This window comes from Oryzias latipes, chromosome 7 (assembly GCF_053564925.1).
Source record: "Oryzias latipes strain Hd-rR chromosome 7, Olatipes_Hd-rR_3.1".
NCBI classification, from domain to species: domain Eukaryota; kingdom Metazoa; phylum Chordata; class Actinopteri; order Beloniformes; family Adrianichthyidae; genus Oryzias; species Oryzias latipes.
This window is the reverse complement of record NC_136243.1, coordinates 25585985-25601028: the sequence shown is the minus strand read 5'-3', so window position 1 is coordinate 25601028 and position 15044 is coordinate 25585985. Positions and strand designations below refer to the sequence as shown.

Genomic DNA, 15044 nt, shown 5'->3' with positions numbered 1-15044 from the left:
GGGCGGCATGATACAGGAGCCTGCCTTCCTGCTGCCATGCGCAAAAAGCAAATTTACACATGCAGCTCTGCTGTTGCCATGACAACCCCAAATCTGTGTGGGCAAACCAGAAGGGAGAAAAGTTGTGGGACTACTTTACTGGCATTAGTTACCCAAATGGAAAAAAAAATCTTTGAGCCACATTTATGAAGAAACTTGTAAATAATTGAAATAGAAGAATTAAAATGGGCGTATCTATAATAAAATTTCACATTAGTATATATGTTTTCTATATTAAACAAAATTATTGCTAATATTTATTTTATGCAATGTAATCATTTAACGGTACTCAATGAATAGGAAACTGCCCTATGTATTCAATATCTTATTCTAATATAGAATTATTAAACGAGAGCTGGTAACATTTCTATTAACACTTATCCAGAACGTAAAATGATTCAGAACCTCTAATGATTCATCTGTACTTCCTCAGGTTGCTGAAGAAGACCAGGTTTATGGATCAGATCCTCACCCAGGCCTGGGGTTTGTTGAAAGCATCCTCACTAGCGGAATAGCAGCTTTGTTTGGGAACACCACTATTGAGGGAAAAGAAGAAGGTTCCAAAGGTTATTAATAATTTGATATAAATGTAATATTTTTATTTTTATTTTTTATTTTATTTATTCACATTTACCATTTTATATCTGTCTATTTAGGTTTATTTATGTACTTATTTGATCATTAATGTATTTGTACTTGATTCCTTTTCCATTTTATTTGTAACTCCAGTGTTTTCCTCAGAGGGATCCTCCACATCAGGGACTGGCCCTTCTCAGTGAACGGGGTCGCTGCAATGGGAACTCCCAGGACTGACTCTTAAACTCAGGTATGGGGGGTCCCGTGGTAGTGTATTCTGTCAACTTGAGTGGGGGGTCACAGATGTGGACATGTCCCCAAAATATAATTTCCCGACCTTCAGTACAAAGCCAGATTTCTACATTGCAGCATTTTATCATTCTTCTTATCATGGTTCATGTGTGTATGTGTGGGGGTGTGGAGTGGAGGGTTGTTGGCATTGTGTGGGTTTTAAACAAAATATTTGTTTAACCCAGAGCACTATCGCCAGGTGATTTTCACCTGAGCAAGATTACTGTAGTTTCAATATGTCGCGCGTCAAGGAGTCTGTGCCTTCACCAGGGACATTTCACAAGTTTCTAGTATCATTTCATTATTTTTTAGGAGTTTTTTGTTCTCAAATTCCTAATTTTTCAGTAACTTCAAAGCATGTTTTTAGGAAATTCTTGTGTTTTCTTCATCATTTTGTTGCACAACTTTTTAGTGTTCCAGGGTTAAAGCCTTGATCCTTTTGTTTTTTAAAATTTGATTGTGTTTTTATGTAAAGCATTTTAAGTAGCACAAGTTGTAAGAGTGCTACAGAAATAAAGTTTGATTTGATAATACAGCAGAAACAATCATCAGCCACAATCTTCCATGTACTGAGACCGTTTACAAACAGCGAAGCAGGAGAAATGCGGTGAAGATCCTTAGGGACAGACACCACACATTATTCAGTGTGTGGACTCACGCCATGGCCTCTGCAGACTCTGCAGGCCTGAAAGCATTCACACATGACATGAATCCACAAAAAAGCTGTTTTGGTGGCGCAGGACAGAAAAAGAGGGAAGACAACACTGCCTTACAATTTATTAGGCGCCAAAATTGTAGTCGCTCAGTTGGGACGCTATATGTAAGGTAATATGAGGTACTGATTGGCATCATGCCTGTCCTTTTGGCTCAATTCACTAACTATTATTTAGTTATCTAACGGACTAGCTGTTCCTTTAAGTCGTCCAATTGCTTTTAAGTTTTGTAAGTCATGGTCCTGACTTGGGAGCTGCCAAAAAAAATTCCAATGTACTCGTTTTTGACTGTTTTTAACATGCACAAATGACAAAAACGCTTTATAGAAATTATTCTCGCTGTGTTACGTAACCGAAAATAGAAAAGACAGAAGCAAACTGTGTGAATGGGTCCAGAAATCTATATTTTTCAACGATCTTTAAATTCAGTGTTTCCCTACCCTGGTCCTCGGGGAACACCATCCTGAATTTTTTTTAATCCTCAAACACACCTGATTCTATTGACTGCTATGATCCGGCTCCTGCAGGACGTCAAGATGATCTGAATCAGGTGGGCTTTAGCAGGGGCAACATGGAAAAAATGCAGGACAGTGTTCCCCGAGGAGCAGGGTTGGGAAACACTTTCAATCAAATGTCATCTTTTATGATATATAGGGTTTTTTTTGCTGGTGAAAATTGTCTTTAAAAATTAAACACAAATCTGATTATCAAACATTATTACAACCAAAGGGTATGCATGGCAGTCTACAGCCCTTGAGTCACATTTTGAGCTTTAAATGTTCAACACCACACTTAAAAAAATCAATTGTAGTGAACTGTTGATTAACATACAGGAGCATTGCAGCTAAGGAGTGTCTGCACCCTCTTGTGGTGCAACGGAGCAGGAAAAATCCCAAATGTGTTGCTGTCATTATGACCCTTGAAAAGACTGTTTTTATTTTACAGCATTTAAAAAAGGATTTAACTGTTTATTTTTACAGCTTTGATAATTTCACACTTTCTTATTTGGTTGACGACCTACATTGTATTGGTTAATATTTGATTTTTCTTTGTAGAGTCACTGATCTCCTTTAACCCTTGTGTTATCCTAGGCACTTTAACATTGGGAGTTGGGTCATCTAGACCCACTAGACAGTGCGCTGAACCATTTTTCTTCAATGATTTGTGATCTTCACTGGTCTCCATGGATTACATGAAATCTTTCCACCTTTATCCACCTTTGTCATGGTTGGGAGAACACGTCAATGTAAGGGTGGGGTCATCTAAGATAGCGCAAGGGTTAATCCCTTAATTTCCAGAATTTTTTTAGGTCAAAGCTTTGACTTTGTCATTTGGGGTTGTTGACCTTTTTGTGTTTGGGGTCATTTTCTTGTTGAAATCTGATCTATTTGCGTCATTTTATACTGACACTGATTTGTTTTTGTTTCCAAACCAACTCCCGACTTCTTACATAAGCTAAAAAGAAACACCCCGTGTTATAATTCTGCCATCGCCATGAAATGCTGCAGAATAGCGTCACAATTACTTCCCTGACCAAAATTCTCTTAAACTTGTCATCTATCCTGTCCTAAGAAACGCAAACTACCATCATCCTACCTGCAGCAGTTCTAATATGAAATCTTTTTACACTAACCATTGACTAACACAGATCAAAGCAACGGTTTTATTTCTCTTCTGAGATTATGGAAGTCATTTTCACATCAAATGAATTGTGCTTTAAGGTTAAGCTGTGTGTTTCTTGATCTCCAGCTGTAGAAAAATAACACCGATCCTCAAACACACCACCTCCCTGCTATCTTCAAAGACACATGCAGAATGCAGGTGAGTTTCATGTTACTACAATCTCGACTCACGTTTGACAGATTACCTGGTGACATGAAAGGAGGTTGGTGGCTTCATACTGAAGAGAAAACCAACACATTTGAACAAGAGTCTTAGTGTAAAACAAAAAGTGCAAATTTATTTTTATTTTGTTTACCATTTTTCAATGGTAATGGTAAATGGCAACGGTAAAGTAGGAAACTTAACAGTTTCCTACTTTGATTCAAATTAAAGCTCAGAGTTAAAAAAGCAAAAGAAGAAATCTACAATTTTATCCACTTGTGAACATTGTTTCAGATTATTTTATTTTAAATAATTTGAATAGAGAAAAATAAACTTTTACTGCAAACAAGTTTAATTGATATAAAACAAATACAAAAAAGCATGCAAAATAATTGTATGCTAACTGTGTAAATTAGCCTGAATGTATCAGGGATCCATCTGTTTGTGTTAGCCGTTTGATGACTCCTGTTTATTTAGCACTTTACAGGAGAGCTCATGGACTAAACCCACATTAGTTCATCAATCAGTGAGACTCTTCTGTAATGGAGCCCACAGAGGATTTCACAGTTATCAGCTCCATCAAACACTGATGAATCTTTGTGTGTTCCTGATAGGAAAATAATGGAGTTTATGACTGAAAGCTTCCAGAAATGATCACAATTTACCTCAGATTTATTTGCATCAAAAGGGAAATTCAAGTTTTTAATTTTTTTGGTGTTCTGTTGGACAAAATAAAAATATTTTTATGTGCTTGTGCCTTAATTTCATGTATTCTGAAAGGGTCATTTTGTTCACAAAACATTCGTGATCCACCTTTATGACCTACCAGGATGCATCAAAATTAGGCAAAGCTCAATTTTCCTCTTCCTTTCTGCACCATGATGTAATGCATGTACTAGTCACTGGTGTTGATCTGAGCCTCTGTGAATAATCTCATCAACAGATCAGAGATGCAGGGACTGAGCACAAAGCAGGACTACACCAAGCACCGCCTAATAGGATTGGCTACCATCACTCGATATGCTACAATGATTAGCCTGCCTGGAAGCGTTCAAGGAATTAGGCCGAAAGCACCAGGTTGCATGCAATGAGCACCACATGATCAGAAAAGAGTACCACGAGTGCTCTTTCCCCTGTAATTCCGAAACCAATGGAGTTGGACGTAAAAAGTGATGATTGTTGCTGGACTAGTTTAACCTGTGTAGCTTTTTTCCTCACAATCCCCCAGCCTGTCAGTCCTTTAGTTTACGGAAGCCTTTTTGAGCCTATTGGACGTTGACGTCACTACACTAGATCTCTGACTGTCTGCTAGGATGAAAGGCAGGTCCAGCCTCTGTTCAGCCGCTCCACCTGTAATGACTGATCAGTCCATTCTGTATTCAAAGTTTGAAAGATAAAAAAAACTCTTTAGAGTTATCTACATTTCGTTTCTGATGTAGTCCAACAACTGCAGGCTCCAACACTTCAAAAATTGAGGCAGAACAAAAAGGAACTCACAATCCCTTCACTTGGCAGCTTGTGGCCTCTGACACCAGCCGCTACAAAGAGGCGTTAGAGCTCCAAAGGCCACTTTTGTACCATTTCCCTGCTGTATTTTTATAGACATGCTCTCCTGACTCCTTTGTCTCCACTATGTTCTCTTGTTTTTTTGTGTTGACAGGTGACCTTCAGCTGAAAGAGTGCTGCTGCTCCAGGAAAAGTGAAAGCTACATCCTCTAAAATGTTTTCATTTGTGTTTGGTGAAAATGTCAGTGCATGCAGGTTGACTGTTCTTTTGTGTTTATGTCTTTCAGGCTAGAAAAAAGGAATTGAGTTTGATTTTTATTTAAATCTAACTGTTCAACTTAAATAGAAAACCTCAACTTTAAAGCCAATCCCACATAAATTAATAAAAAAGAAAGACTGCACAGTAGTCAGCTTAGGCTTTCCAAGAGCTATACCAGTGAGCAACAAAGCCTCACTTCAGAGGTCAGCAGTCTCAGTAAAACCAATCTAAACTGTAAAGCCATCAGGACACTAGCACGATGAGAAGTTAAAACCTCAGAAACTGAGTCAAATTCTGAAAGAAAGTCATGATTTGTCTCTTTTCTGTTTTTCTTTCTGAATAGTATCAATGTTGTTTTATCCAAAAATATGCCACTTCAATGAGTAATTATGAAAAATATAAAAAAAATACAAAAGATCAATAATTTCTTTAAGCTGACGCTTCAAAAGCAAAATTTGTGCTTCACCAACTCGTTTTGGAGAATACCGAGACATGATACACTGTTAATTAGAAAATAATGAATCCGTTTGCAAATTGCTGTATAAACATTTTGATGTAAATGTTTAAAAAACAACTTAAGTGAAGTTTATTTACTGAAGAAAGCAAAAGATGGAGATAAAAATCCTTTAGCGGCAAATCTTTTATTTGGGAAAACGCCTAGTAGCTGCTGCAGTTTGAAGAATGAGTTGTAAAGTTTTTGCGGGAAATTAAAACTGCCATTTAAGTAATCTATGCAGTTATTTTTGTCATCAACCTGCCTTCTTTTTTGCTTTTGTTGTTTCCAAAATTGTATTTTTTGTACTAACAAACATACCTTTTAAAAAGTACCACAGATAAAAAAATAGGATGCAATACTTTCCTGTTTTATACAGTACTCTTTTTGCTCTCTTACTGTGTTTTGTGAGGGTATTTCTGAACTTGTAAGGTTTTTTTTGCAATCCCTATAGTTGCTGGTTTTCAAACTGCTTTGAATAAATAACTTAAAAATAGTTTTTTTTAATAAAAAAACAACTTATTTTAAGTTGTTACTTATTTGCTATATAAAACAGGTAGGAATTTAAAAAATATATACAATAAACAGTCTCATCAAGCCAAAAACAGTGTCTTCAAAAGGTTAAAATGTGCTCATGTCTTTCATGGAGAAACCTGAATCCTCTCCGGCTCTGTATGGGGCAGAGTCGTCCTCTCTGGGTCAAACTCCCTTCATCTATGGCCTCGTACTGTCTTGGTGAACTGACCTTGCATGCCTCAAAATGCTTCTGTCCGTCATTCCCTTTGTTGCACACGGGTCAGCGCAAAAATTCTGCAGCGACTTGCTGACTGTGCCTGAACCAGTTCTCCCCTTTAAAATATCAACTTTAGCTTTGTCAGATTCCACTTTAACAGATGCAGTTATGTAACTCCAGAGATGTTTTGAGGTCACTTTATCACTGAGACCCCTCTAAACAGCACAGTGCAGTGACAGTTGCTTTATTTAGCAGCCTCCACACCACCTGGGATTTAAATGTCTTAGCTGTAAGAAGTTTATACGTTCTTAATGCTTCTCTCCTGCTTTGTCCATGTGACACATGCTGAAGTCAAGAGTCCAAGAAGCATAGAACCTAAACTTTAAACTCCAAAAAGACTCACTTACTCAAAGTGTACATTTTGTTTCTCACTAAAAACATTTTCAAACTGTCTGAACAATATCAATCCGAGTATATACAGCTCTCTAAATACAAATGACGTAGTGCATAGTCAGCATATGTCCAGTGTAATTCCTTTAAATTTCTTATTCTACCATTAGACACACACACAAAAAAACAACCTGTGGACCTCTATTACTTTCACTGCACCCAACTATGTGAGAGTGTTAATTTTCTCCTTTCTTCACATCATTCACTCCTGCCCTCATTAGACTAAATGGATTGACTGGCCAATCAGGAAGAGGCCCCTCCTAAGTCTGACTTTAAGAGCAAGGAATTAAGAGGTGAATCTCTACTGGTAAAAGCTGGTGAATTCATTAGATCCTTTAGGGCATTGCATCTAATCAACATAGGCCAGGAAGGCTCAAGTCTCTCTTCGCCAATCCCCTTCCGTTGAGAAATCGTCTTTCAGCACAATTAGTGCTGCTCTAAGATTCTCTGCAGGTACTCCCAGGCAACCGTCAAAATTTCATTCCTTGAGGACCTTGAAGCTGCTGAGGAAGAAATCATGGGAGCAGGAGCCAGTGCTGAGGACAAAAAGTCCAAGGAGTTGGAAAAACAACTCCAAGAGGATGCTGATAAGGAATCTAAAACTGTCAAATTATTACTTCTTGGTAAGTGTCCTCTTTAGAAGTTCTTTTTGTTTTTGGACTAAGTCTTTTTGTCTTCAGATAATGAAGAAAGACTGTGTTTCTCACTTATTTTACCTTATAAAAATAAAGAAACTGAGAAAATCCAAATGTTTTGACGTGAGTCAGCTCCAGTCTGGTGTGATAACTGTTTCTGGAGGAAAAAAGGCATCTATAAAAACTAATTTTCATTTTTGTAAACTGTCCTTTTATTGTATTGTTGCATTTCGATCTTAAACCTTCTCTTCAACAAATTACTTTACGATTTAAAAATGTACACTGGAAGTACAATGTGTGCAGATGGACAGTTTCTTTCTAAAACCCTTTACTAGCTTAGTGGAAGACATCAGGCCAACTGAGGATTATCCACTAGTGAGAAGGCAACAGAAAGAGAAAGTAGAGATAATTTAAAAGTTATGAGTTCAAATCAAACATCTGAGATGGAGTTAGAATGAAAAAAAAAAACAACAACTGCAGACAAGTAGGTAAAAGCTAAAATTATGCTGAAGCTTTTGACTTTTCATTTTAATGGAAGGATATAGGTTCTTAAAAGATCATTGCCTTTAGTCTAAACGAATCACAGCCCGGCAGTGGTTTGTCAATCCGATTAGTTAACAGGTTTAAGGCAGATCTACTTGGTAAGGTTTTGTTGACCCCTCGGTTTGCACCAAATGTATAATAAGCTGTTTTGTAGATGTTAATGTTATAGTTAAACAGCTGTTAACACGAACTGTAGCATGTTTTTATTAGCAAAATTAACTTGTATTCTATAATGCTGTAACTATAGTTTTGGACTAATTTCCAATAATGCTATGCAGAATGGCTGCTTTTCCTGCAGCCTTGTATTTGCTGCATGAAAACAGCAAAGATACTGATTAAAACAGCCTGCTGGAATTTAACCAGCAGAATTTGTTCCGTAAAAAACGAGGAACCTGGCTTGAAATTGGCAGTGGCTAATGGTGATTAACATTGACGTTTAAACAACAGAAATATGATGGCAGAATGTTGATCCACACAGTTTAACAGCAGGACATGAGACAAAAACAGTAAATGTTTGTATCGCTAAAAACTTCTCGCTCGTGGGAACGTAGTCAAATTCCTAAATGGGTTCACATTAAACCAAGATTTAGAAGACTCTTGGGATGATTTAGCAGTTGTGGTTTTGACTTAATCTGTCAACATCATCAGACCACATTCTTTCAGTCTTTTTAGCAGCATGTTGTTGGAGGAAAGCCTTCATTGGTCATCTTGGTTCTAAAAGTGAATGTGATGTTTTCCAGGTGCTGGTGAGTCGGGAAAAAGCACCATTGTAAAACAAATGAAGTAAGTATTCAAATAGCATTTTTTTTATTATTGTTCTATTTAGTTCTGATGCTGATTTCTTGATTTAACCCTTGCACTAAAGACAGAATGTGGTCAGAAACAGTCCACAAGGTGGCACTGTGAGCGCTAAAAAACAAACAGATGCACAATCCTAGTAGCTCAGTTACACTGAAAAATTGTTGCATTTTAATGAAGGTCAGCATACACTAACACCAAGCAATTAATCTGTCAACACCATGAAATATCCTCTGCCGAGGCCTTGTTTTATCCCTTCTTACTACATTTCTTTGCTCACAAACAGGATTCTTCATCAAGGAGGTTACACAAAAGAGGAGCAGATGGAGTTTAGAGCAATCATCTACGGCAACATCCTGCAGTCTGCTCTGGCTATCATCAGAGGCATGGAGATGCTCGGCATAGACTTCGGTTCTGGCTCTGGACAGGTGAATAGGATGCAGAGAAGCCTTTTTTTTTTTTACAAACTATAAACTTTCCATATGCAATGTTGTGCTGATGAGGTTTTTTCCTTTGTGACCTTAGGAGGATGCTCAGAAGCTGCAGAACTTGTCAGACTCCATTGAAGAAGGCACAATGCCTCCTGAGCTGGGTGATGTGATTATAAAGCTTTGGAAAGACTCTGGTGTGCAGGCCGCCTTTGAGAGAGCTGCTGAGTACCAACTCAACGATTCTGCTGGATAGTGAGTCAAACCTTCAGTTCGACTTTAAGGACTAAAGAGGGAACTTATATTATCTATTGAGGATTAATTCAAACGCACAACCTGTGACCGTTTTTCTCTTGGTTCACCAGCTATCTAAGTGAAATGGATAGAATCTGCAAGCCAGACTACATGCCCACTGAGCAGGATGTGCTGCGGTCTCGAGTCAAAACCACCGGTATCATTGAAGAACAGTTCTCCTGCAAAGAGTTGCACTTCAGGTGAGCTGCACGAAAGCTCCATCGTTCAGTTTTCCAACACTCGCTGAGCTTTTCTTACACGTTGTGGTGAACAGGATGTTCGATGTGGGTGGCCAGAGGTCAGAGAGAAAGAAGTGGATCCATTGTTTCGAGGGTGTGACCTGCATCATCTTCTGCGGGGCTCTCAGTGCCTACGACATGGTGCTGGTTGAAGACGACGAAGTGGTGAGTCGGACACCCTCCAAGGGCCTCAATCAACCGCTAAAAGGGCAACTTGGCAGGAAGTAACTCTCTGTGTTCACGGCTTTGCAGAACCGCATGCACGAGTCCCTCCATCTATTCAACAGCATCTGCAACCACAGATTCTTTGCACTGACGTCAATCGTGCTTTTCCTCAACAAAAAGGATCTCTTTGAAGAAAAGATCAAGAAAGTGCATCTGAGTATCTGCTTCCCAGACTATGATGGTGAGGCCAACTGGCACTATGTGAATGTCCAAGGGCTAAACGCGTGGCCCCCTGGGACACAACACACTTGTTTTAGCAGCAGAAAGCGCAAGAGGTGACATTTGTAAAGCAAGGAGGCAAATGATATACAACGAACTAGGAAATGTCACTAAAACAAAAAACATAAACATAGCCTCCAACTTTTATTTTTGTTTGTTTTTTTTAAACTCAACAGCAGAATACGGTGCATTTATTCCCATAAGTAACCAGACTGTACAACTGGAATTACCACAGCATGCCTAACTGAATTATCTATCACACAACATCTTTTTTTAAATGTAACCTTTTGAAAACCTTCTTTCAGGCCCCAACACGTATGAAGATGCCAGCAACTACATCAAGGCGCAGTTTGAGGACCTGAACATGAAGAAGGGCCAGAAAGAAATCTACTCCCACTTGACCTGTGCCACAGACACAAAGAACGTCGAGATCGTGTTCAACGCTGTGACAGACATCATCATCAAAGAAAACCTTAAAGACTGCGGTCTTTTCTAAGCAGCTCCAGAGTGAAGCGAGGTGCGCGGTGACCACATCACTTCCAGGGACACCGGTGATGCAGAGTAATAGGGTCCAGATGAGGCAGACCCCTGCCAATTCAATTTTAACTCTCCCACTGCAACTCATTTCTGGCCGTCCCGTGTTGCCAAGCAACAACATCTGGCAATAACATGAGCTAGTACAAATTTAGGTAAAACAGCTTAAAGCCGTTGGGACTTCAGAGAATAGCAAAGATAACAAGAAGAAGGAAGTAATCCCTATTGAGATCAGGGTCAAATCAGTTCATCTTCAGCATGCAGAACACTGTAATGTATCATTTGATAATCCATTTCTCTTGGATTCAAAGCAGCCATCAAAGTAGATGAATGTTTCTTTTGAAAAAAAAAGAAGATTTTACTCATGAAGATTGCTTGAACATGTTTCACTCACCTGACCTTCTGTGCTTTGCAGAACATCCTTTCCAACCTTAACCTCCCAATACTGGCTTTAACTAAGATGTGTACTGATGGAGCACAGAGGAAACTCAGACTGTTGTGTTTGTGACGTCCACCCGCCGAGTTCTGGTCCTTGAATGCTCCTGCACTTCACAGTCTCCAATAGTTCATCCTTGGCTACAAAGACATCATGGCAACATTGTGGCATCTTTCTTCAAGATACAGCATTGGTCTCACACCTAAAAGTCTGACTGTATCAAGATGAAGTAGGCTTCTACTCAACTCTGAATGCCAAGCTCTGTACAATAAATCAAGCAATTTGGAAAAAATATAAATATTTTGAATAGAGAAATTGAAACTTTATTATTTTTTCGAGAACAGTAGTCTATGTGGTCATGATAACGAAGCTGGGAACAGTTGCTGAGCAAATATCTGAGATATCCCCAGTTCTTGCAGTGTATCCAGATTACAAACCAAATTGTGCATGTAACTAACTAGTGGTAATGTAATTCAATTCACATAACATTTTAATGTGATGAATAAAGAAATCACGTCAAACATTGTAGAGAAACTTTGTACATAAGAGTAGGAGACTCCTTTTACTTTGAAGGATATCGGTGAGAGGAAAACCCTAGAGATTCGACACTTTATTATAAAAAGGGAATGAAAACTGCTGTTCTTTCTTATGACACGTAGAGGCATGAAATAAAAAATGCATTAACTTCACTCGTGAGTTTGTTCTTTTGCATCATAAACCACTGATGTGTGGCTATTCCATTAGTAAGGAAGAAGCCTGGAGACGTTCCTCCACGATGACAAAGCCACTGTTTTATGAACTCCAAGTTTTCATCAGAGGGGAAATGGCAGAATATGAAAGTTCATTACAGGGAGAGCAAAACAAATTAGAATGGTAATTAATCAGCAGGATGAGATTATCTGTGAGACTGTACATGGTTTTCACTGAAACTGAAAAAAACCCTCAGTGTTGCTTGGAGCTGACAAAATCGAATCAATCGTTTTAGTGGAGGAGCTCAGATGCATTTTACAGCTCTCTTATTTAGAAGAATTGGCGTATCTTTGGGACAGCACTAAAGCAGTTTGAAAAAGAGTCAGCTATCGTCAAAAACAAAAAAAATTAAGATAATAAAACAAGTTTAAAAAAAATATGTAGGAGGTCATCTGAGCAGGAGAGACAAGGCCAAGCTAACCTTGCAATATCTTGAGCAGAAGGCGGAGTGGCATAGCAGAACATGAAGAGAGTTACTAATTCTTTTAACTACACCAAATGTTAAATGATATACATACATTATATAGCACTTTTCTACCTTCCTTGAAGGCACAAAGTGCTTTACAGTCTCAGTCACCCATATTTGTCAGAAAAAAACATTCTTGCTCTGCAGTTTTTTTTTTATGTACTTGCTAATTCTACTTTGTTGTTATATTTTTTCCAAAAATGATTTAAGTTTAAACCTGACCAATCAGATGCCTCAATAAAATGTGTGTGCCTCACGTCCAACATTCGAAATGTATGATTGACAGATCCTCCCGAGCTTGCTTTCAGTGGATGGGGTGTGGACTTCCAACAAGCTCTTTCCTGATTGGTGAGAGTGGTTGCCATAGAAACATTGACTCAGACTGACTTGGACCAATCACTCCTTAATGACCTCATATGGCTCCAATATGGCGATATCCGTGAAAAAATGGGGACTGAATTGACGTAATTTGGTTGGAGCTGTAAGTGAGCCATTTTGTATGGGTGATGTCACACTCACTCGGTCCACTTCTCATATAGCCAGTGCATGTGACCAACTCACCTATTTTACATGACATCATAACCAAGCTGATGGGAGCTGTAGAAGTTTTCCAGTGTTAATTCCTGCAGAGTCCTGAACAGACTGGGCCGAACCAGACTGACTAAAATGAGGGCTTTTCGATCTGTTTGCACAGCCACAGAGAAGACCACAAGATGGCTGTTGATTAGGATGGCTGGTTCATGGCTGCTGTTGGACATACTGTATATAGACCAAAGGTTTGGACACACCCTCTCATTCAAATGAATGGAAAGGTGTGTCCAAACTTTTGGTCTGGACTGTAAGCTGGGGGGTGATCAAGAGCAGGTCTGATGATGAAAGACACACCGCCTTTCCTGTGCATTCAGAAACGCTTCTCAGACACCAACTTCCAAAATATTTAATGTAATAAGTTGAAAAATATATCAGACTAAAAGGTTTGAAAGCTAAATGTTCAAATTGACTTTGAAGTCAATTTGAAAAATTAACAACAAAAACATGTTTTTTATTTTTAATAAGTGTGTATTTTTGTGGAGCCAGTTTAGCTCGTGCTGGTTTGCGGCGCCTTCCGTTCGTGAAACCAGGGTTCGACTCCGGGCTGCTCCCTGTTCCCTTCTCTACCTCTGCCGGTTCCAAGCCCGGCTTGAGAAGGTTGCGTCAGGAAGGGCATCCGGCGTAAAACATTGCCAAATCTACCATGCGACTCGTTCGCTGTGGCGACCCCTGATGGGAGAAGCCAAAAGTGGAAGAAGTGTGTATTTTTGTCTCTACTATTTTCTGATTCCTTGTTGTAGTTTTAAACATATTTTTAAAGGTGGCCTATAGGCCACAGCCAGATACCAACTGTATTTTGCATTTGTTTATTTTGACTATTTTGTATTTTGAGCTTCGAATGTAAGGCAAAAATATTCAAACTAGCTTTATAAACATAACCAGCTCTAAGCAAATTAATTTTCTGACTCTATTTCAAAGCCACCCCTTGTTCTTCATACCATGGACATCACTTTTAACCCTTGAGCACCCTTGAGGCCACACCCCTATCACTCAAAAGCAGACTTAAGAGGATCTGTCAATCAAACATTCAGAACGTTATACACTACACCATAAACGTTTATGGAGACATCTGATTGGTCAGTTTATAACTTGGATAACTTGGACTACAGAAAAAAAAGAAAAATATTGTAAGCAAAACAATGTTTAAAAAAGAATTGTTATTCTAGCAAATGTAATGAATAGCTGTTAATATCTCTATAGAAGCCTATGGAATTTTGGCTTTTTGGGTACTTCCTTTTTGGACTGCAAGGGTGGAGGGGTTACTAACTCCAGTTCTTATATACAGTCAGTGCTCTGGACAGAGAGGTGGGGTTCCTATGTGCAATTCTGTTTTGAGGTCTTTGCCCATTATAACCCACCAAACAGCTTAGAATCAACCACTAATGAGTTCCCCCACCCTTTATGGCCACAGCGAGACCCCCACTAAGTGACAGGATGTTAGCCGACCATTCTGAAAATCACTGAATCATTGATATTTGCATTTGCTGAATTCCCCATCACAAAAATAGTTCTCCTTTAAACACCCTTGGTTGTACCGAACATGATGCATAATGAGAAAATGACTCGAATGACTGTAAATCTCCACAGATAAGTGTTCCACTCTGGTCATCTTTTGATCTACCGGTATTTAAAAAGCGTTCACACTGGTTTTGTAATTATGGTTATGCCGATTTTGGCCAAGATCAAAAAACCTGTGTCGTTTTCTAGGACATAGTTTCTGCTCTGCGGCAGGAGTTCTTTAGAAATTTACCTCTGAGTTGTGGGCGGGACTGTTGGCAGAGAGTAAGCCCACCCTCCTTTCCCCTCTGCGTTGCTGAGAGTTCTCAGTTTAACCCTTGCGCTATCTTAGATGACCCCACCCTTACATTGACGTGTTCTCCCTACCAAAACAAAGGTGGATAAAGGTGGAAAGATTTAAAGGTGGAAAGATTAATCCATGGAGACCAGTGAAGATCACAAATCATTGAAGAAAAAAGGTTCAGCGCACTGTCTAGTGGGTCTA

The 15044-nt window shown here is 38.9% G+C and overlaps 1 protein-coding gene and 1 long non-coding RNA gene across 2 annotated transcripts; both read left to right on the top strand.

Moving 5' to 3' along the window:
• The first annotated feature begins 472 nt into the window (after positions 1-472).
• On the top strand, positions 473-4857 carry LOC144994113 (uncharacterized). The gene is made up of 4 exons (XR_013657525.1): positions 473-605; positions 769-865; positions 3369-3440; positions 4387-4857. It is a non-coding gene; the product is annotated as an uncharacterized LOC144994113 (long non-coding RNA).
• Positions 4858-7186: 2329 nt separating this feature from the next.
• gnat2 (guanine nucleotide binding protein (G protein), alpha transducing activity polypeptide 2) lies at positions 7187-11924 on the top strand. Its single transcript, XM_004070401.4, has 9 exons — positions 7187-7507; positions 8803-8845; positions 9147-9288; positions 9386-9543; positions 9654-9782; positions 9857-9986; positions 10074-10227; positions 10571-10782; positions 11215-11924. Exons 1-8 carry the CDS (start codon positions 7402-7404, stop codon positions 10759-10761), a joined length of 1053 nt encoding a protein of 350 aa, XP_004070449.1. The 5' UTR covers positions 7187-7401; the 3' UTR covers positions 10762-10782; positions 11215-11924.
• The last annotated feature ends 3120 nt before the right edge of the window (positions 11925-15044 follow it).